At 45.9% G+C, this 20293-nt stretch overlaps 4 protein-coding genes across 6 annotated transcripts; 3 read left to right on the plus strand and 1 right to left on the minus strand.

The window, feature by feature from the left end:
- The first annotated feature begins 870 nt into the window (after positions 1 to 870).
- LOC129586997 (uncharacterized) lies at positions 871 to 3261 on the plus strand. The gene has a single exon (XM_055480573.1). It carries the CDS (start codon positions 871 to 873, stop codon positions 3259 to 3261), a length of 2391 nt encoding a protein of 796 aa, XP_055336548.1.
- A 187-nt stretch (positions 3262 to 3448) lies between these two features.
- LOC129587112 (uncharacterized) lies at positions 3449 to 4831 on the minus strand. The gene is made up of 3 exons (XM_055480708.1): positions 4488 to 4831; positions 4070 to 4128; positions 3449 to 4000 (listed from the first exon to the last, which is right to left on the minus strand). The coding sequence occupies exons 1-3, from the start codon at positions 4750 to 4752 to the stop codon at positions 3695 to 3697; spliced, it is 630 nt and encodes a 209-aa protein (XP_055336683.1). The 5' UTR covers positions 4753 to 4831; the 3' UTR covers positions 3449 to 3694.
- Positions 4832 to 6159: 1328 nt separating this feature from the next.
- Positions 6160 to 12255, plus strand: LOC129587205 (mucin-17-like). 3 transcript variants are annotated; one of them, XR_008690289.1, is made up of 16 exons: positions 6160 to 6293; positions 6788 to 6824; positions 6913 to 7023; positions 7258 to 7473; positions 8039 to 8146; positions 8303 to 8695; positions 8760 to 9467; positions 9520 to 9630; positions 9694 to 9966; positions 10020 to 10082; positions 10154 to 10261; positions 10594 to 10818; positions 10885 to 10998; positions 11067 to 11792; positions 11873 to 12165; positions 12196 to 12255. XR_008690289.1 is itself a non-coding variant. In XM_055480828.1 (16 exons), the coding sequence occupies exons 1-16, from the start codon at positions 6249 to 6251 to the stop codon at positions 12067 to 12069; spliced, it is 3375 nt and encodes a 1124-aa protein (XP_055336803.1). In that variant the 5' UTR covers positions 6160 to 6248; the 3' UTR covers positions 12070 to 12078. The 3 variants fall into 3 exon arrangements, 2 of the variants coding, with proteins under 2 accessions (XP_055336803.1, XP_055336802.1); XM_055480828.1 differs by lacking the exon at positions 12196 to 12255 and having other exon boundaries at positions 8760 to 9248; positions 9309 to 9467; positions 11873 to 12078; XM_055480827.1 differs by lacking the exon at positions 12196 to 12255 and having other exon boundaries at positions 10029 to 10082; positions 11873 to 12078.
- Positions 12078 to 20184, plus strand: LOC129586998 (uncharacterized). The gene is made up of 22 exons (XM_055480574.1): positions 12078 to 12575; positions 12635 to 13108; positions 13193 to 13297; positions 13355 to 13612; positions 13674 to 13778; positions 13837 to 14162; positions 14298 to 14351; positions 14414 to 14504; positions 14580 to 14825; positions 14889 to 14993; positions 15070 to 15375; positions 15725 to 15813; positions 16954 to 17002; positions 17073 to 17183; positions 17375 to 17587; positions 18017 to 18124; positions 18221 to 18418; positions 18488 to 18589; positions 18650 to 19264; positions 19329 to 19382; positions 19446 to 19553; positions 19616 to 20184. The coding sequence occupies exons 2-22, from the start codon at positions 12640 to 12642 to the stop codon at positions 19840 to 19842; spliced, it is 3939 nt and encodes a 1312-aa protein (XP_055336549.1). The 5' UTR covers positions 12078 to 12575; positions 12635 to 12639; the 3' UTR covers positions 19843 to 20184.
- The last annotated feature ends 109 nt before the right edge of the window (positions 20185 to 20293 follow it).

Here is a 20293-nt window from a genome sequence, read left to right on the forward strand (position 1 = left end):
TTCTGCTCGACCCAGCAGTTCTGAATCACGTCGACATATATTAAATGATTAGCGCATACGCCTAATGGAAAATTGGAGCTTCTTGGACGGCACTGGGATCCAGTTATTAGTTATTACCGGCAAGCTGGGATGGTTAAGATCATCGCGTGCAGGTCTTTCTTGTGATAAATCTGGCAACAATTAAGTGAGACTACTATTCAGTACGCGAACCCGGCCAGCAACTGCTCAAAGAAAATCCACACGAAACCAATTCTGTCTCAGTTAACATGAGCCGAGGCTGCCACCCAGAACGCCAAGCTCGGACGCTGAAGCAACCCACAAGTAGAGCGGCACCTCTTGTTTGAAAAAATTTTCTTATCGGTCTGCAACATATCTGCTCTGTACTGCAGCATGACACGAAATTTTAACGGTTCGGAAAAGCAAATGAGTCAGCTAAAACCGAGACTAATGCATCTGTTCCTAAATCTAGCGTACATGTAGCACAAGTACTGCACGCTTCTTTATGTCCATTCATAATTGTTATCACGGATATAACCCGACGCTACCACTTTAAAATTAGGTTACTAGGTATTACCGAAACATTCAATAGCATTCAGGATCCCCAAAGCAGTGCGACGTCAGTGTGCTCGCACCCTAACCGATCTCGTCCAGAAGTGTGTGCGCACCAACGACTCTGCCAGCTGGATCGCATTGCTGCTTTTTGCACCAGCTGCTCTGTCGCTTCCCCCTGCAAAATCACTACGAAAAGACTCGCTCGCGGCAGTTGTTAGAAGGAATCTCGCCGATCTGTCCCTGGACAAACGCCAAGCCGTCCCTCAGCGCGAATATCCCCACAAGCGAGACGCTACAGCCGATCACCTGCGCGCGCAGATGACGTCCATGCTGCAGGACGGCAATGTTAAGGGCGCGATCAGAGTTTTACTTGCGGACGACAAAATTGCAGAAATCAATCCTCGGACTGTGGAATCGCTTCGTGATAAGCATCCACCTGCGCCGGAGGACTGCAATTTCCCAGCGCCACCTGATGATACAGCACACGCCACAGCTGTTTCTCCAGCCGAGTTGATGTCAGCCACATTCAGCTTTCCGCCCGGTTCAGCTGGAGGAGTGTTTGGTCTACGCCCGCAACATCTGAAGGACCTCCTCGGACGTAAGGATGACACACAGAGTGAGCTTTGTCTTGCCCTGACGGATCTGGCCACCATGTTGCTACGGAAAGATGTACCTGAGGATATCAGGCCGTTTCTTTTCGGAGCTAATCTAATTCCTCTACTGAAAAAGGACGGAGGTATACGGCCGATTGCTGTCGGGGACACTTTGCGTAGCCTGTGGTCAAAGATCGTTAGTAGGCGATGCGCAGATGAAGCTGCTGCAATGTTTACCTCATCTCAGTTGGGTTTTGGGATACGAGGAGGAGCTGAAGCGGCTGTGCATGCAGTAAGGAATTATGTGGAGGAGGTTCATAATGACGCACGGGTGATTGTTAAACTGGACTTTCGTAACGCCTTTAACACTTTGCGTCGTGACGTTCTCCTGTCCACCATAAAATCCCATTTCCCTGCCTACTACCGTTATTTCTGGCAGTGCTACCGTCATCCCTCCCGCTTGTCTTGTGGCTCTTACCAGATTTCGTCCGAGACGGGAGTGCAACAAGGCGACCCGAATGGCCCCTTTGGATATAGTCTGGCAACCTTACCGCTTTTCGACGATCTAGACTGTGACATAGCGATCGGTTTTCTGGATGACGTCACACTAGCCGGACCTGCTGAGAAAGTTATCGCAGCCATACGCCTTATTATTACTCGCGGCTTCAGTATGGGATTAGAGTTGAATCTGGACAAGTGTGAAGTCTACGGTGTGGGACGTTTTTCTGCGGATCGCCAGCACGCTGTCCAGTCAGTACTTAATGTTTGGCCCAATATGCGTGTCACCGGCGAAGATGACTTTGTTTTGTTGGGATCACCACTAACATCAGCAGCGTGCGTGACATTTCTGAAGAGCATAACTGCGCAGCTGAAAGAGTTTCTCGGCCGCCTTAAAGAGATACCCGCACATTTCAGCCTTTATCTCCTCAAACACTGTCTGCTAATCCCAAAGTTACTCTATGGTTTCCGTACATCTAGGTGCTACGAGCACATGGCGCTCACTGACGTCATGGATGAATGTGTACGTGTCGGGATGCAGTCTATTCTGAATATCCGTGCTACAGATCTCCAGTGGAGCCAGATGACCTTGCCTGTGAGGGACGGTGGACTTGGACTGCGAACCACTAAAGCGCTAGTTTTTCCCGCCTTTCTGGCGTCGGCGTTTTCGGTGGTTTCGCTGGTTTCCGAAATCTACCAGCCTGCGACGGTGGCGTTACTGGATTCCGTTGTAGAAGAATGGTCCAAATGGTCAAATTGCAAACCACCATCCGAGGAAAGCAGGAAATTTCAGTGGGCCTGGGATCGACCTTCGATAGACTGTGTCGTGTCATCCCTGAAAGCGGCTGCTGTAAATGAAACGGACAAGGCAGTGCTGCTGGCTGCTCTCCAACGTGACTCCGGCGCCTGGTTAAATGCCCTTCCAGCACCTGCTCTACATACATTCTTGCGAGATGAAGAAGTCAGAGTTGGTATTGCTCTTCGATTTGGGCTGCCCGTTGTGGAGGAACACGACTGCGTAAACTGTGGAAGCCGAGTGGAAACAAACGGCCACCACGGTTTGTCTTGTCCTAGCAGCAAAGGCAGATGGTCGCGACATGTTGAGCTGAACAATGAGACGAAACGCGGCTTGGAGCTCGCCGGCTATCCCTGCCAAAGCGAACCGGCTGGATTGTCTGACAAAGACGGCAAGCGGCCGGATGGGATGACTTTGATTCCTGTGCGCGAAGGAAAGGCCGTGGTATGGGATGCAACTTGTTGGGATACTGTGGCCGTGTCGCATGTACATGCTAGCTCCCTGAAAGCCGGGAGTGTCGCACAACTGGCGGAAAATTTCAAGCGGCGGAAGTACGCATTCGTTGAGGGCTTGGGCTATTTTTTCTACGCTCTGGCGGTCGAGACGTTCGGAACTTTTGGAACATCGTTTGCGGAACTGATTCGTTTTGTTGGCCGGAAGATCCGCGACGCTACAGGAGAGCCTAGATCCACGGCCTTTTTAAGGCAGCGATTAAGTTTGGCTGTAGTAAGAGGAAACGCAGCAGCTGTTCTGGGTACCTTGAGTGCACATCATAAGATTTTGAATGACAATAATGATTATGGGTGTTTTTTCAATGTTTAAAATTTAATCATTTTAATTAGTGTAAACCTGCTGAAGCATACCGATATGTGGATTGGCTGTTGCCCATTAAAAAAATAGCATCATTAGCGTTATTACCGAAACATCCGATATCATCATTAGCACGCTTCAAAGTGCACAAGTTGTCATTATCAAAGCACCCTCCTAATAGTCATTAGTAATATCATCGTTATTATTATGTGATGAAAGGTTTGCGTCTTTATTCTCTTGACATAAACACAGCGCACCTAGAAACCGGAATACCGACAAGTTTAAATAATTGTACAACGCACGTATTTGTACACAAACAGCAGACCATTACACACTACTAGTAAAAATATTCAGAAGTTGTAACCGAAAAGTTTGACATGATTTAGAAAACCGCAATGGTGGCGCGGTAACGAATCCTTAACTGCCTCTTTCCGCTTATTCCGTTTTATGGCTTTTTGGCCGCTGCTTTCGCTTTAGGAGCAGCAGCTTTAGGGGCGGCGGCTTTAGGGGCAGCGGCTTTAGGGGCAGCGGCTTTAGGGGCAGCAGCTTTAGGGGCAGCGGCCTTAGGGGCGGCGGCGGCTTTCGGGGAAGCAGATATGGCAGCGGCTGTCTCTTCGTAGGTGGTCTCGTCATCCAACAGGACAGCGTTCTCCTGGTACAGACGGCTGTTGGAGTAATCGTAGAACGTCTCGGACAGGCTGCAGTCAACGTCCCAGAACCAGTGGCATACCAGTGTGATCTGGTTGAAGACCTGTACAATAAATGCAGAATGGTAGTGCACATAGCATCAAGAAAGCCCGGGGTGTATTGGATGACGTACGGTCATGTTGGGGCAAAGGAAAGAAGTCTGGTTGCCGTTGACATCGCAGCGGCGGACAACTGCAAAGGTCATCAGTTAAGTAACGGTGCAATAATTTTCAGTTTTTCGCGCCAATATTCTCGCAACATTTTATTAGTAATGGGAATTCGGAAGGATGACAGAAAGGACGTGGCTGACAAGCGACGAGTGATCACGTATTAATTTGGTGGACTATCTTTTTAGCCTATACGAGAAGCGAGGAAAATAATGTCGGCAAAAATAGAATATGTCCCTTTACATATAAAAGTCAAAATAATGCAATTGTTCTGAAAACATATATAATCAAATATATTTTTTTTTAAAAGTACAGTAGCTAAAAAATTAATTGCATGACGCATATTATTACATAACTTATTTGGATATCAAAATTCAGTTTTACCTTGGCAGCGTTGGGAGACGTCAGCATAGAATCCGGGCTTGTGGGCGCTGCAGTCAAAGGTGGAGTCAGGAATGCTGGCCAGATTAGGATAGTCTTGGCCGGCCTGCGCAGTCAGCACCATGTTGCGGATGTCGTCATTGCTCAGCTTGCTCTTGCCGCGCAGCAGATCCAACGCGCTGAACACACCCGGGCTTTGGGCTTGCCGCTTAACCACACCGGCGCTGGACACGCCCAGCACAACGGCCAACACAATCAGACACTTCATTCTTTACCGGCTTGTCAGTGAAAAAACCACTTGTTGAGTAAGAATGCGAATGTACCGCTGACTGCTGTGATCATGCGCAACGTAGTGCTTTTAAATGAATCTGTTGTGCCGGGTGTTCTTGGTTGACTGGTTAACGCCGGGCCGCGTCCGTTCGCTCCGGTCTATTATAAACGCCTGTTCGTTTCCTTGTTATAGCGGCGCGGCTCACAATGTCAGTGTATATGCCGGTGCTGATCGAATGGCGATTATGCGTGCGTGCTATGCAAGAGTAATTGTTTTAGGGCCATTATCAAATTCTCTGCCTTGAACTTGCCGTGCTGTTCTCATCGAGATTTTAAAGTTCGTGTACAGGTAATTTTGTGTCGGCATAATTGCTGACGGTCTAGCGGCAGAGGCATTGCACTAATTACAACTATTTTTTTACTGTTACAATAAATGATTACGGATTTTATTAATTAGGAGTGACGATATAATTTATCGGTTTATGATGAACGGTGTTCTGCGGCGAACTTTTCTTTGTCTAGCAGATGCTGTAATTTTTATTTGACAGTTTCCCTTTTATCTCAGGTACAATGCACTCCGGCAGTGAATATCACTGTTCGTTGTGTATGTAACTATTGTAATTATACCGCTAAACGTTTTCAGTGGAAACGTTTCCAGATGGCGACAACAACATAACAATCGATGATCGTAATATTGATTGTGAAATGTGCTCATGTGTTGTACTCTGTACAGTACTACCGTTATCTGTTTTCAGTGAATGTTCTTGAAAAAAATTGTTTATCGCATGATTCGCATCTAACAAATTCTGCAGTTCAAACTAATCTTGCAGATTTTTCCGCTACAGGTTTTACTTTTACCTTTAGAAGAGATGAAAAAAATTAACAAAAATACTGCGCAAAAAAGGAATATAATTTTAATGTCATTCCAAATAAATCTCTTTCGGTTTTTCCTTTGCATCACAAATATTTTCTATTTACCGGTGTTTTCTTTATGATGTTATTTTTTTCAGAATTTTTAATTTTTTGTTGTTTTGTCATATTAAAATTTAATAGCATTATTGCTGACTGAACTGCAAATTATCCCGGAAGGAAAATCTTGTCATTAACGATGAGTTCATCAAGCGCCTTATCATGCACAAATTAACTGGCATGCAGTATTCGGCAAAATTAAATGTGGTTTGCATGGATTACATAACGCTTTGTATCCAGCATTACAATTGCGATAACGATCTGCTGACTGGTTCAGGTGTTTTTAATAACAGTACGACGGTATACACTGCAGAATGCTGCTTGCGGTCAATTGATTCATCAAATATGAACCTGTTTGCCAGGAACCCTCCCGCAAGGTACAAACAGGTGAGGCTTATATATAAGCCGGTCCAATAGATGTAATTAATTCGTTGTTGCAGACAGTCGGCTTGGATAATCGGCTCACCGTGATTGAGCCCAGACAATACGCAGTAGTGGCATCGGTTGTCTGCTAAAAACGACGATATGACGACGGGATTGCTGGTGGGATGCGCTACGGCGCTGATTCTGGTAAGACTGATTAACAATGTTACCCAAATTAAATCTAAAAAATTCTTGATTTTAGCGAGTACATGTGTACAGGTACATTAGTACAGTATTTATTTATTTATTTTCCAGCCAAAATTATTTAAATTGTTTTGACGATGACTTTATCCAGTTCGCTCAAAAAAAGTTCGGGTGCAACTTGATAAAATAATTTATTCTTACTGCAAAATCCATCCCAGCTAATATCAGTGTACATAACGCATAGCCATAATTTACAACCATAGCGCATAACGCATAGCGCATAGCGCATTTGTTGCAGCCAAATTGAAACAATTAATTAACTTTTTAAATTAGAGCTTACAAAGTTTGTTGTATGTCCTTTCTTATGATGATGATTTGTTTTACGCCCTAAAATTATAGTTACCGATTATCAAAACTAACTGTATTAGCTGAAAGGAGCGGCCAACAGAAGTTTTGCAATGTCATTTTGTACAGATGCCGTTTTTGCTGTTGAACAGGTTTTTGCCGGCAATAACGATGCGGCCGTTATGAAAGGTAAAACAGACAATAATTAACCGGTTACTCAATCCCTCATTCGTACATGAAAATTGCATAACATTTACATAGAGTTTAATGTTCTTAGGCACACTATCTTGGCAGATCGAAGTGACCGCCTTCTTCTCGTACAAGTCCACCGCCGACCGGGACAGTATGCTGCAGCAAATACTGGATGTGTGGAAAACAAAATTTGATGGTAATCTTCCCTATGATAACACGGCTGTGGCAATAATAATATTGATCTTCTACCGTACAACAATAAAATAGCAGTTCAATTGAAATATTATCGTGTTGTTGCAAATGGGTAATACAATTTAGCCCTGGGGCGATGCGGCAGTGTAGCCAAATGGGAAACAATACTTAATCGGCAGAGCGCAACCCGTAAACTTTCCGTGATTAATTTTAATTACCGCGCTTAATTTGCCGGCAGATAAATACCAGCTGTACGATGAGAAGATCACGGTCGTCACCGAACTGCCGGGTCCAGAAGCCTTCGAGCAGTACAAACAGCTGACATTCCGCATCAGCGGGAAAGGACCAACCGGCTTCAATCTCAAGCCCCTTGTCAGCAGTTTTAACACCGCTATTACGGCGGCCGCTATTCCCGGCGTGGAACTCTATCTGACCAGCGGCTCCAGCACTGACGGTACTAACGTGTTTCCTAACTAAAGAACACCGCTTCGTTTCCAAAATAAACGCTTGCGGTGTAACAGGATACATACTGTAACTGTAATTTATTTTTACATGCTGCTTATACATTTGTAATTATTAAGTATAACTTAAGTGTTGCGAAAAACTGTTCTTTGTCTCATCGATCTGAATTTACAGATTCAAAGTTTCCTTTGGTAATACATTACACGTTAATTACCTATATCGAAACGTTAAAGATCTTTTTATCAGGCAAAAAAATTATCATTTACATGTTTTTCAAGGTTTTCGAGAAATCAACATCTCAAACGTTTTGCTCTTGCTTTAATCCCGTTGAAGCAAAGACTGCTATTGGGCAAAGAAATGCGATTTGGACGTCTTTGCCATGAAATTCTTACTGGCAATCCTGAAAATCTCAATAGCGAATTCTGTACCTGTTTTCGAATTTATGGCTAAACGTGATGTCTCTCAAGAGGTTTTAGAACATTTGTCAATAAGCGTTTTCCATTGCTCTGCATTTTTAAGTCGGCTGTGCAAAAATTTATGATACTTGTGCCCTTCAGGCTCGACAAGGTTCAATGTCGACGTCCAGGCCAACTTTGTGTACTCGTCCAGTGGAGCTCGGGATCGTCTTTTGCAGCAGATTCTGGCTCTGTTCAAGACCCAATTCGGTGCGTATTCAGTGCTTCGAAAATTATTGTCACAACAAGAAATTAATTACTTGTAAAACTGCAGCGAAATTGATTAGACTTCAGATAATTTACTTGCAACTAGTACGCTTGTATTTGGTATGTGTCTTATTTAACGCTTGTCTTGGGAATGTGTAGCGAGTTATTCCTTCACCAACCTGAAAATCGCCGTCCAATCGGAACAACCGTCGGACGTGGAGGGAGCCAAACTGTTGACCTTCCGTATCTCTGGTCAGAGCAGCGGTGACATCGATATTAAGACGCTCAACACCAAATTCATGGCGGCCATCAAGACCTCCAAGATTACCGGTATCACCCTGCCTGAATCCAGCGGCGACACCGACGAAGCTACCACAGCTTCGACGGAAACGGACGAGGGTGCCACATCCAGCAACGACACTGACGAAGGCACATCAGCCACGGGTGGCAATAAATTTACCGTCACGTTTAACGTCGTCGTCAAGTACAACACCCAGACGGAGCTGGACGCCATCCTGCAACAAATCCTGCAGATTTTTAAACAGAAATACGGTAATACAATTGCCGTTAAGATGCCGGAGCAAGATCTAGGTTCATTCGGATTTCTGGTTTATAGGTTCCCTGTACGGCGCCACACAAATTACCATCAAAGTCACCGGGAACAAACCAAACCCGTCTGGAGGATTCTCGTTGACCATTGTGATTACCGGCTCCAGCAAGACACCGATCAACGTTACCAAAGTTACCAAGGAATTTGTTACTGTCGTTTCGTCTTCAAAGATCACGGGAGTACAGATCGTCACGGGAGGCAGCGCTACCGGCGGTGGTAGCGGCACCTCGGAAGAGGGTGGTGAGACCGAAGAAGGAACCACGCCCAAGGCTGATACTGAGGAAGGAACCACACTGTCATCTGAAACCGAAGGTGGTTCCACACCAAAATCAGAAACCGAGGAAGGTACCACGCCAGCTTCAGGAACCGAGGAAGGTACCACGCCAGCTTCAGGAACCGAGGAAGGTACCACGCCAACGTCAGGAAGCGAGGATGGTACCACACCTAAATCTGGAACCGAAGAAGGCACTACACCAGCTTCCGGAACCGAGGAAGGTACTACACCAAGATCAGGTACTGAGGAAGGTACCACGTCAGCTTCAGGAACCGAGGAAGGCACCATGCCAAATTCCGGAACCGAAGACGGTACCACACCTCAGGCTGGCACGGAAGAGGGTACTACACCCAAAACCGATACAGATGAGGCGACCACACCCAAGAACGATAGCGAAGAAGGCACAACACCGCAGTCAAAGCCTGATGATGGCACTAGCGGTAATGCTCATTGGTACTTACGTCGATTACGCATTACAACCACTCATTACAGATTCCGGCAACACGTTCACGTTGGAATACACCGTTATACTACGCTTTGTCACCCCGGTGCAGCGCGACCGTTTGCTGCAGCAGATCCTGCAATTGTGGATCAAAACTTACGGTAGCACCAACTGTCTACAGCTGAATAAGAAACGCCCATAAAACAATTGTTTTGTGACTGTAGGTGGTAAATACGGCGTGGTCAATCCACAGATCACTGCCACTGGCTCTGCGAAACCGAGCACCAGCGTCACCGGTTCCTTCGTGGTGACTTACACCATCACCGGCACGAGTAGCACCCCGGTTCCCGACACCGTCAAAGTGGACTTTAACAAGGTTCTGAACAACGCTAAGATCAGCGGAGTGGTGGTCGACGAGGACACCACCCAGGGCGACAACAGCGTGGAAGGCAGCACGGGTGACGGATCCAGCGGGGATCAGGAGGTCACCAATACCGGTACGCACTGTGCCCACATGGTTTATTGGAGGTTCTGATGTGCATTGACGTAGGGGCGGCAGGACGCGATCTGTGCAGTACCGTCAGCGTCAACCAGATCAACGGCCGAACCATTAGTAAGTCGGCTGAAGCGGTATCTATTACCAAGAATTAAAAACCGAATTGGGATTGAAATTTGTAATTACAGCACGTGGAACCTTCAGCACCAACTTCACGGTGTACTTAACGTACAAGACCGCATCAGTCAGGAATGACATCTTGCAGAAGCTGTTGGCTATTTGGGGCGACACCTTAGGTAAAATAAATCGCTAATAGCGCACATTAATTATTTTGTCAACAATTTATTTATTTGAGTAATAAGCTTTTTGAAATATTGCTGTTTTTGTTAAGATGAGAAAAGTTTTCCTTGAAACTAGGATTTAGTTTCATTTTTTAAATACCTAGCAGTCTTAATATGTCATTTGATAAATTTTTAAATTTGGAAACCTGTTTTTTGGAAAAATTTGTTTATGATTTTTTTTATTTGATATGAGTAAATTTTTCGTTTTTGAAAAAGAAGTCAGTTTAACAAATTTAAATTTTTGTCTAGAAATTTGTTTTTTTATGTATTTGTATTTTTTTTAACAGATCAGGCCACCAAGCTGAAAATGTGTTTCTACACGGAGCAGCTGAGCATCGGGAAACTGGAAGGCGGACTGGTGGTCAACAAGGTCACCTACGGGATCAGCGGTATGGCCACGGTGAATTTCAATACCGCGGCGGTGGCCAAAGTCTTCGAGCAAGCTGTTGCTGACTCCAGCCTGCAGAATGTCTTCTTTACCACCGATTTCGGAGACTGCAGCACCAAAGCCGGTAACACAGTATTTAGACAGAGAAGTCTGACGGCTGAGTAACGTTGCTTTTCGTCTGTGTTTCAAGTTCCTGACACCAATCAGTTCACGATTACCGTCAGCGTGATCATTAAGTACAAGTCACAAACGGAGCTGGACACCATTTTACAGCAGATCCTCAGGCTTTGGATCCAGAAATACGGTAATGTTTCCGTTGTTTTAGAAAGAATTATTTACAAAATTGTAACAGGTGGTCATTTGTGTCATCAGGTTCGATTTACGGCGCTACCCGTGTCACGATTAAAGTAACCGGAAAGAAACCCAATCCCAGCGGAGGCTTCTCGTTGACAATCGTCATTTCCGGATCCAGCAGAACCGTGATCGATGTCACTAAAGTTACCAAGGAGTTCATCACCGTCATTTCTAAATCCAAGATCACCGGAGTGACAATTACCACTGGCGGTAGCGTTACCGGTGGTGGCAGTGCCACATCGGAGGAAGGTGGTGAAACCGAAGAAGGAACCACACCAAAATCTCAAGCCGAGGAAGGTACCACACCGAAATCGGAAACCGAAGAGGGAACCACACCCAAATCCGAAACCGAAGAGGGAACCACACCCAAGTCGGAAACCAACGAAGGCACAACCCCGTCTGGAAACACCGACGAAGGTACCACCCCGAAATCGCACACCGGTTCCACACCTCAGCCTGATGTTGACCTGGACACCACACCTAAATCCGGAACGGAGGAAGGTACCACGCCGAACTCAGGAACCGAAGAAGGAACCACACCCAAAGCCGATACCGAAGAACGTACCACCCCGCAGTCGAAAACCGAAGAGGGCACCACGCCCAGCGGCGAGACCGAAGAAGGTACTCCGTCCACGGGCGGCAACAAGTTCACCGTGACTGTCAACGTCATCGTTAAGTATAGTACGCAAACGGAATTGGACGCTATTCTGCAACAACTCTTGAAGATCTGGATCCAGAAATACGGTAACGTTTGCGTTATTTATATGCTAATACGGTGGAGAGTTCAGTGCATTCTGGCCATTTCTGGGCTTTTTTATAATTAGGTTCGCTGTACGGTGCGACACACGTTACCATTAAGGTCACTGGAAAGAAACCAAACCCAAGCGGAGGATTCTCCTTGACCATTATCATTACCGGCTCCAGCAAGACCGTGATCAACGTCACCAAAGTCACCAAGGGAATTCGTTACGGTTATTTCCTCTTCCAAAATTACCGGAGTGCAGATCATCACAGGAGGTAGCGTGACCGGTGGTGGCAGCGGTACATCGGAGGAAGGCGGAGAGACCGAAGAAGGAACTACCCCCAAAAGTGAAACCGAGGAGGGCACCACACCAAAGTCCGAGGCGGAAGAAGGTACTACACCCAGATCAGGAACCGAAGAAGGAACATCGCCCAAGACCGACTCTGAGGAAGGAACCACACCCAACTCAGGAACTCAGGAAGGAACTACGCCCAAGAGTGAAACCGAGGAGGGTACCACAGCAAAAACCGATACAGAAGAAGGTACCACGCCGAAATCAGGAACGGAAAAAGGCACCACTCACCAAGCCGGAATTGAGGAAGGCACAACCCCACAGTCAAAGACCGAAGATGGTACCACACCCAGCGGAGAGACGGAAGAAGGCACTCCCTCATCCGGTGGCAACAAGTTCACCGTGACCGTCAACGTCGTCATCAAATATACCACCCAAACAGAACTGGATTCCATTCTGCAGCAAATTCTGAAGCTTTGGATCAAGAAATACGGTAATAGTTATGGTATTATTGAGAGAGAAAATTTCGGTTAACTGAGTTTTGATGATTAGGTTCCATGTACGGCGCCACCAAGGTTACCATCAAAGTTACCGGAAAGAAACCAAACCCAGCTGGAGGATTCTCGTTGACCATTGTGATTACCGGCTCCAGCAAAACCGTGATTGATGTCACCAAAGTCACCAAAGAGTTTATTACGGTCATTTCAACGTCCAAGATTACAGGAGTGACAATCTCCACTGGCGGCAGCGGTACATCGGAGGATGGTGGTGAGACAGAAGAAGGAACCACACCCAAATCCGACGCCGGGGAAGTCACCACACCAAAAACCGAAACGGAAGATGGCACTACACCAAAATCGGATACTGAAGAAGGCACTACACCCAAGAGCGAAGGAGGAGAGGGCACCACACCTAAAGGGGATGCCGAAGAAGGAACAACTCCGCAGTCGAAGTCGGAAGAAGGTACCACACCGGGCTCGGATTCTGGTGAAGAAACCACGCCTGCGTCAACCGAAACCACAGGAGGTTCGATCGCTCATAAACATTGACGATGTATACGCAAACACACATTGGTACTTATGGGTTGTAATTTGCTTTGCTTTGACATAGGCAATTCCTTCAAAGTCACCGTCACCATTGTCGTTACTTACAAAACTCAGACGGAACTCGACAGCATCCTGCAACAAATTCTGAAGTTGTGGATCCAGAAATATGGTAACGATACCAATGCAAATCCATTTACCTGATTAAAAACCAGCGCTTTCTGATTAGGTACTAAATACGGCGCGACCGGTGTGACCATCAAGGTCGGCGTTAAGAAACCAAATCCGAGCGGTGGCTATATAATCAGCATCATCATTTCCGGATCGAGCAAGACCGTGGTGGATGTGCAGACCGTCAGCAAGCAGTTCATCACCGTTATCAGCACGGCCAAGATCACCGGCGTGCAGGTTCCCGATAATGAAACTTCCGGTGACGACAACGAAGTGACCACCGCTGCCACCGAAGGCGACGATACCAAAGGATCTGGTAACCCAGAAGCACAAAACACCTGGGAAAAATTCTGCAGCAATGTTTTTACGCATTTTAGGAAAGAAGTTCACCTTCGATTACACCGTGACCATTACCTACAAAACCGAGACCGAGTACAACAATCTTCTCCAGAAAATCCTCACCATCTGGATCAAACATTTCGGTGCAACGCAAGGTGTCACACATTTTCAGAAATTGAATTGAATAGTTATGTTCTGCAGGTACCAAATACGGTATCTCCGGCGGCAAGACCGTTATAACTGGCACACCCACGCCCACCTCTACCAAGGGCAAGTACACACTGCACATGACCATCACCGGCACGTACACTACCGGTACCTTCGATGTGGACACGGTGACCAGCGAATTCAAGGTGGCCATCACCAGAACGAGATCCCCGGCGTCACCGTGTCGGAGGAGAAAGAGGACGGTGCGGCGACCGAAGCACCGGAAGAGGGAGCGACACCTAAAGCCGACGAAGAGGGCGCCACGACCGCTCCCAGCAAGGAGACATCGGAGGGCAGCGAAGAAGCCGTCACACCAACTGGTAAATAAACAGTAGTTTTTGGAAATATTTCAAGGGCTCGTGAAAGAAGACCCGGTAACCTTTTCGAAAGGTTTAAAATTAATTAGCCTCCAAGTGTTAACGGTTTATTTTTAATCGCGCATGGTTATGATGTAGCTGCTCCGGGAATCGACAAATCTGGAACGGACCACGATATGGAAGACGTTTTCGGTACAATCAGACATCACATTGGGGCCGTCTAGCGTTACTTTAGATACCTGGTTTTCTAACAGGTCATAGTATTACCCTGCATTTCACGCGGTACATCACGTACACCACGGAGGCGCAACTCAAGGACATCCTCAACCAAGTGTACTTTGTATTCATGAATAGCTTCGGTACGTCATGACAAATTTTCTAACCCGTTACCAAAAGCGTAATAAGCTAACTGGTGCACAGGGCCGACGATCCAACTGACCCGAGACCAGCATTCGGAAATCCACGTGTATGGCACGCCCAAACCCACCAGCGTCAAGACAACATTCCAGGTGGAATTCGTCATTACCTTCTGGGCCAAAACGACACTGTCCACGACGGAACTGGAAACCCGCTTCGATGGAATGCTGAAGGAAAGCCATGTCAAAGGCATCTCCACTGATCTGCCCAGTGAATCTACTGACGACAGCTCCAGCGATGATGACGGCGGTAAGAAACCGTCTTTCGTGCAGCTGCAGTCTTACTGCGGACACATGTACTTATTTGTTACAGCTCATGATTTCGAACTGGACCTGACGCTCTTCATCAAATACAAAACCGATGCCGAGCTGCAGAAGAAGCTCGATGAGATCCTGAAAGTATGGATCGCAAAGTTCGGTGAGGGCCCATCAAAATTTGCAGAAAATGGCCGCGTTAATAATGACTATAGTTACGAAGGGGTCCATGATTACAGGCACAGAATACCAAGTGACCGAGCAGAAGATCCAACTGGTCGGTAAACCATCGTCCACGAGCGTTAAAGGCATCTTCCAGGTGCACTTCACCATCGACGGTACCACGACCATGTTCGCCAAGATGACCGATAAGGTCGTGGGCAAATCCAAGACACCCCGTTTCTCGGAGATGCTGAAGAGCCACCCGATTGCCGGTGTGTATCTGGAACTGCCCAGCAGTGCATCCGATGACAGTGGAAACGAGTCGGATGACGGCGAAGACACCGAAGACAACGACGCCAATAAAGTCACCGAAAACGACAACGGTAAGCGGGACTATTAACCGGTTCACGACATCAAGGTGACCATGAAGGATTGTACAGGTGGCAAATTCGGTGTCAGCGAAAACCAGAAAAACGGCAAAACTGTCGGTACGTGAAGACAAACGCTTGTACAAATATTTGCTCTCACTGGCAACTGTTTCTGCTACAAAGGACCTGGAAATTTTGATGTGACATTGACCGTATATCTTGCCTACGACACCACCGGTATTCGGGATAACTTCTTGCAGCGTTTGTTGGTTATCTGGAGGAATAGCCTGAGTAAGAACGCTTTTAGAACGATTTATGTGTTTATAAAATACCGGCTCCTTTCTGACTGGTTTGCGTTGTACAGATGACTACCAAGTGACCAACCTGAAGATCGAATTCGAAAAGGACGCCATGAGCGTGGGCAAACTCCCGAAAGACCAGGGCGGCGCCAAGGTAACGCAGGAAAATATGGTTCAAAGTTACGTACAGTACATGAATGATTACTGCGGTTAAGGATTACGCTGGTACTGTCGCCAATACCTTATGGTTCACAGTAATTAATTCATGCTACAATGGCCGGCGTAATACGGTAATTAGACAGTTATTATGCGCGATAACAACCGCTGTAGGGAGAAGTAAATAATACTACGGCTAGAGTTTGTTTGTAACTAATTAACAAGGGAAGTGCCTATTTTTGTTATTTAAATTATGCAAAAATGAGTTTCGCTTCCACAAAAGGAATTATACATTAGAAAATTACATTTATTTTAAAAGTTTATTGAACTAAATAAATAAGAATAAATAAGGCAAATTTCCGAAAAGAAAATCTTTTTTTGAAAGATATTGAGTTAATGAAACAAAAGTTCCAGACGCCGGTGAGGGCGGGGCCATCGATTTGTTAATACGTACAAATAAAAACAACGGCCACACAAAAAGTCTGCTGCTTTATAAAAACAACCTGGAACCGGCAAAAATACAACAACAACATAATTTAATAGTCGATCAACTGGTACCGCCAGTGATTATCTTTGCTGTTAGTAATCCGTTTCGGAGCAATTATGCTCAGCAGAGATTACAATCTCACCATAAGGTATGCCAAATTGCAGCATATATTGCGCTTCATCAGTTGCATAAGCATCGAAATGATCAAGTTAATGTAGACAGAAATAATCCGTTGGTTATTAGATCACACCCTCGTATGTCATTTTGCAATGGAAATTTGACTGCAAGGTGTGTTAACTGCAGGCAAGACTGCACAGCTCTTATAAAATTTTTTAGCTCAATACGGCGGCGGCTGTTTGTATATAAAGCGACTGTTTGCTGTTGTTGTCGTGTGTGCATTAAAAGTCGTCAGCCATTCGTGTCCAGTACACATCAACAAAAATGATGCTAGCTGGAGTTGTACTACTTATTGCGCAGGTAATGAGTTCTTGCATTAAATTTTTAAAGTACTTTTCTATGTTATTTACCGATCAAAAATCATAAAACCTGCCTAACTGTTTTAGTAGTGCAAGTAGCGCCTATTAATCTATCGCTGACGCTTGAATAATTGTTAGTTAATTAAAACATGTTATCAGTCTTATGTTCTTGCAGTTTTTGGCGGGAGGCAGCGATGCGGCCGTTTTCAACAGGGTGGTCACAGGTACACACAGGAAAATCTTCCCTCGGAACATCGAGGATTCAAAGATTATTTGTTGTTCTGTTTTACTCAGGAACGATTTCCTGGCAAATCGACGTGACAACTTATTTCTCATATAAATCCACGGCCGAACGCGACAGCTTATTGCAGCAGATACTGGATTTATGGAAATCATCCTTTAATGGTAATTACAGTCATTAGCGATTATCAAAGAAGCCGGTATGGCCAATTAACACATAATTACGACGATTTATGCAACGTGCCGTTATCGTGCCAAAGCCGCTTGTTTGCCGACGTTTTGCTTATGGGGATTATAAATAATTACGGAACGAAGAAGCCGGCCGCTAAATCTCATAACAATCTGACACATTGCAGCCAAGTTCAGTCTGACCGACGAGCAGATCAAGGTCGTCAGCGAAAAACCGGCGCCGGCGGGCTTCGATGAATTTAAACAGATCACCTTCAAGATCAGCGGCAAAGGCCCCACCGGCACCAACCTCCAGTCCATCGTGGCCAGCTTCCAGACGATCCTCACGCAGGCCAACATTCCCGGTGTCCAGATGACACTGTCCCGAAAAACATCCCAAAGTAAGAAGACTATTGCGAATCCTATTTTTTAACCTAGTGACAATGATATACAACGGCACCGAATTGCTTCACCGGAAAGTGTTTTTCGAAATCAACATTAGCCACCGGATTATTTAAGCACTGACACTATTGATAAATTTACTAGCCGCCATGGGCTTACATATACTTCAAGCAGTGCATGTCTTAGCCTAACAGTATGCCATGAAAATGTACGAACATGGTGACACCCATAATAATAATTATTATTATTATACAGTATACACTTGTACATACGTACGTAGTACGTATGTACATGCGATACGTATAGACACAGTGTTACTTTTTATATATTTGTTTGGCGAATAATTGTTACAGCTGATCCATCGATTTTTACTCTGTACAGCTTCCACATTGTCCGATTAAATCATGATGCAATGTTCTATATTTCAGCGGTCTACACTATCAATATTGATGTGGAAGCCAATTTCCGGTACACCACACTAACCGAGCGTGATCGCATGTTGCAGCAGATCCTTAACCTGTTCCGGACGAAATTCGGTAAAGACTTAACTGATAATAATTTCTACATCTTATACTGGCTTTAACTACATCCACAAGCGAAGTTACCTTTGTAATCCTACGTTAATATTACAGCTAAATACTCTTTCACCAACCTGAAAATCGAAGTGATCTCCGAACGGCCTTCCGTCGTACCCGGCATGAAACTGCTCAAATTCCGTATCAGTGGACAAACCACCATCCGCATCGACGTCAACGATCTCAGCCAGCAACTGCAGCAGCAGATCCGTATTTCGCACATTATCGGCGTTGAGCTGCCGTCCGAAACCATACGTACGAAAAATTTTAATTTATTTGTTTTTCATTTCATAAATTTGGAACCAGTTATTGGAAATGTTACAGATACGTTCACGTTGGAAAGCACGGTAACGCTGAAATACACCACGACGATCGAGCGCGATCGTCTGCTGCAGCAAATCCTGAAATTATGGATCCAAACTTACGGTGACTCGCTTCAGTATATTTTATTGGCGATCATTCGGTATATTTCACAATTTCATTTAGGTATCAGATATGGAATTCAAAACCCGCAAATCACCGTCGTCACCACGACGCGGTTATCCAACGGTTTATTCCTGATCAAGTTCCGTATCACCGGTACCAGCACCGTTACCATTAACATCCCCGACCTGATCATCAGTTTCCGCAAGATCCTGTTCAGCGCCCACATTACCGGCATCATTATAACCGTGGATGAAGGCGACGAGACCACACCTGGCAGCAGCAGTAGTGAGAGCACCGAATCCAGCGACGCCACAATTCCACCCACCGATGCCCCGCCGACACCGGAGCCGGAAACGCCGGCCCCTGAAACTCCGGCTCCACCGACACCCGAACCGGAAACTCCAGCTCCTGAAACTCCAGCTCCGCCCACGCCGGAGCCCGACACCCCGGCTCCTGAAACCCCAGCTCCTGAGACACCAGCACCGCCAACACCGGAACCCGAAACTCCGGCTCCAGAAACCCCAGCGCCGCCGACACCGGAGCCAGAAACACCGGCCCCCGAAACTCCAGCTCCACCCACTCCCGAACCAGAAACACCGGCACCGGCGACCCCGGAATCCCGGACGCCGGAACCGGATGTTACAACGCCCGACACTTCAGTCACCGAAACACCGGGTAACGGTATCCAATCACACGTCCCCACTGCCAATATGAACTAAACGTGTCATGTTCTTTATAGAAAAGAAAGTGTGCGGAAAAATTAGCATCAACCAGATCAACGGAAAAGTTGTCTGTACGTCCAAAAATAAATATACGCATTGTGACGTAATCCTACATTTTAGCGGTGGTTTTTCAGATCGTGGATCCTTCACCGCCTCGTTCACCGTGTACTTAACGTACAAAACAACAACCATCCGCAACGATTTGCTGCAGCTGCTGTTGGCCGTCTGGGGTGATATTTTGGGTAAGAGAAAGTGTGACCTTTACAAGAACCCTATCAAATGGCAAAGGATATGTTTATTGCAGACAACCAAGCCACCAACTTAAAGATGTGCTACGTTAGCGAAGAAATCAACGTGGGCAAAACGCTGACAGGAATTATTATGAATAAGGTCACCTATAATATCAGCGGTGTGGCCACGACCACGTTCAACACAGCAGCCGTGGCCAAGCTCTTTGAAGCCGCTGTAGCCGCAGGGACCATGACGAATGTCTTCTTCACTGCGGATTTCGGGCAGTGCGCAGCCCAATAATCTTTCCTGAATGCTCAACGGCCGCCTGCTTTCCCGATCTGAACGCAAGATAGATAGTCCCCTTTTCGAGCACAATATTTTGCGATTATTTCTATTTAAAGGTCATTAGACGCCTGTCATGGGTGTGTCTTTCCGGGTGCTTCCGGTAATTTGCCGCCTAAATCAAATCCAAAATTTTAAAGCCCTTATTAACGGCAAAAAAAATTTAAATATGCAGTGCCTGATGCCTGTTATTGTTGGAAATCAAGAGTATGACGCTATGTTTTGGAAACTCTCTATTTAATATGGGTTGCCGGTTTTTGAAAAGAGGAAATTCGGTAGTAACAAAAATGCATTCTCAGATCTTGAGCGTCGGTGCGCCACCTATGCAAAGCAGGAAAAAGCGCCACTAAGATACTAAAGTTTCATTGTGTTGTTCTCGGTTGATATTATAAGTGAACAAGAAATTAAG

Source organism: Paramacrobiotus metropolitanus, unplaced genomic scaffold (assembly GCF_019649055.1).
Source record: "Paramacrobiotus metropolitanus isolate TYO unplaced genomic scaffold, Prichtersi_v1.0 Parri_scaffold0000023, whole genome shotgun sequence".
Taxonomy (NCBI): domain Eukaryota; kingdom Metazoa; phylum Tardigrada; class Eutardigrada; order Parachela; family Macrobiotidae; genus Paramacrobiotus; species Paramacrobiotus metropolitanus.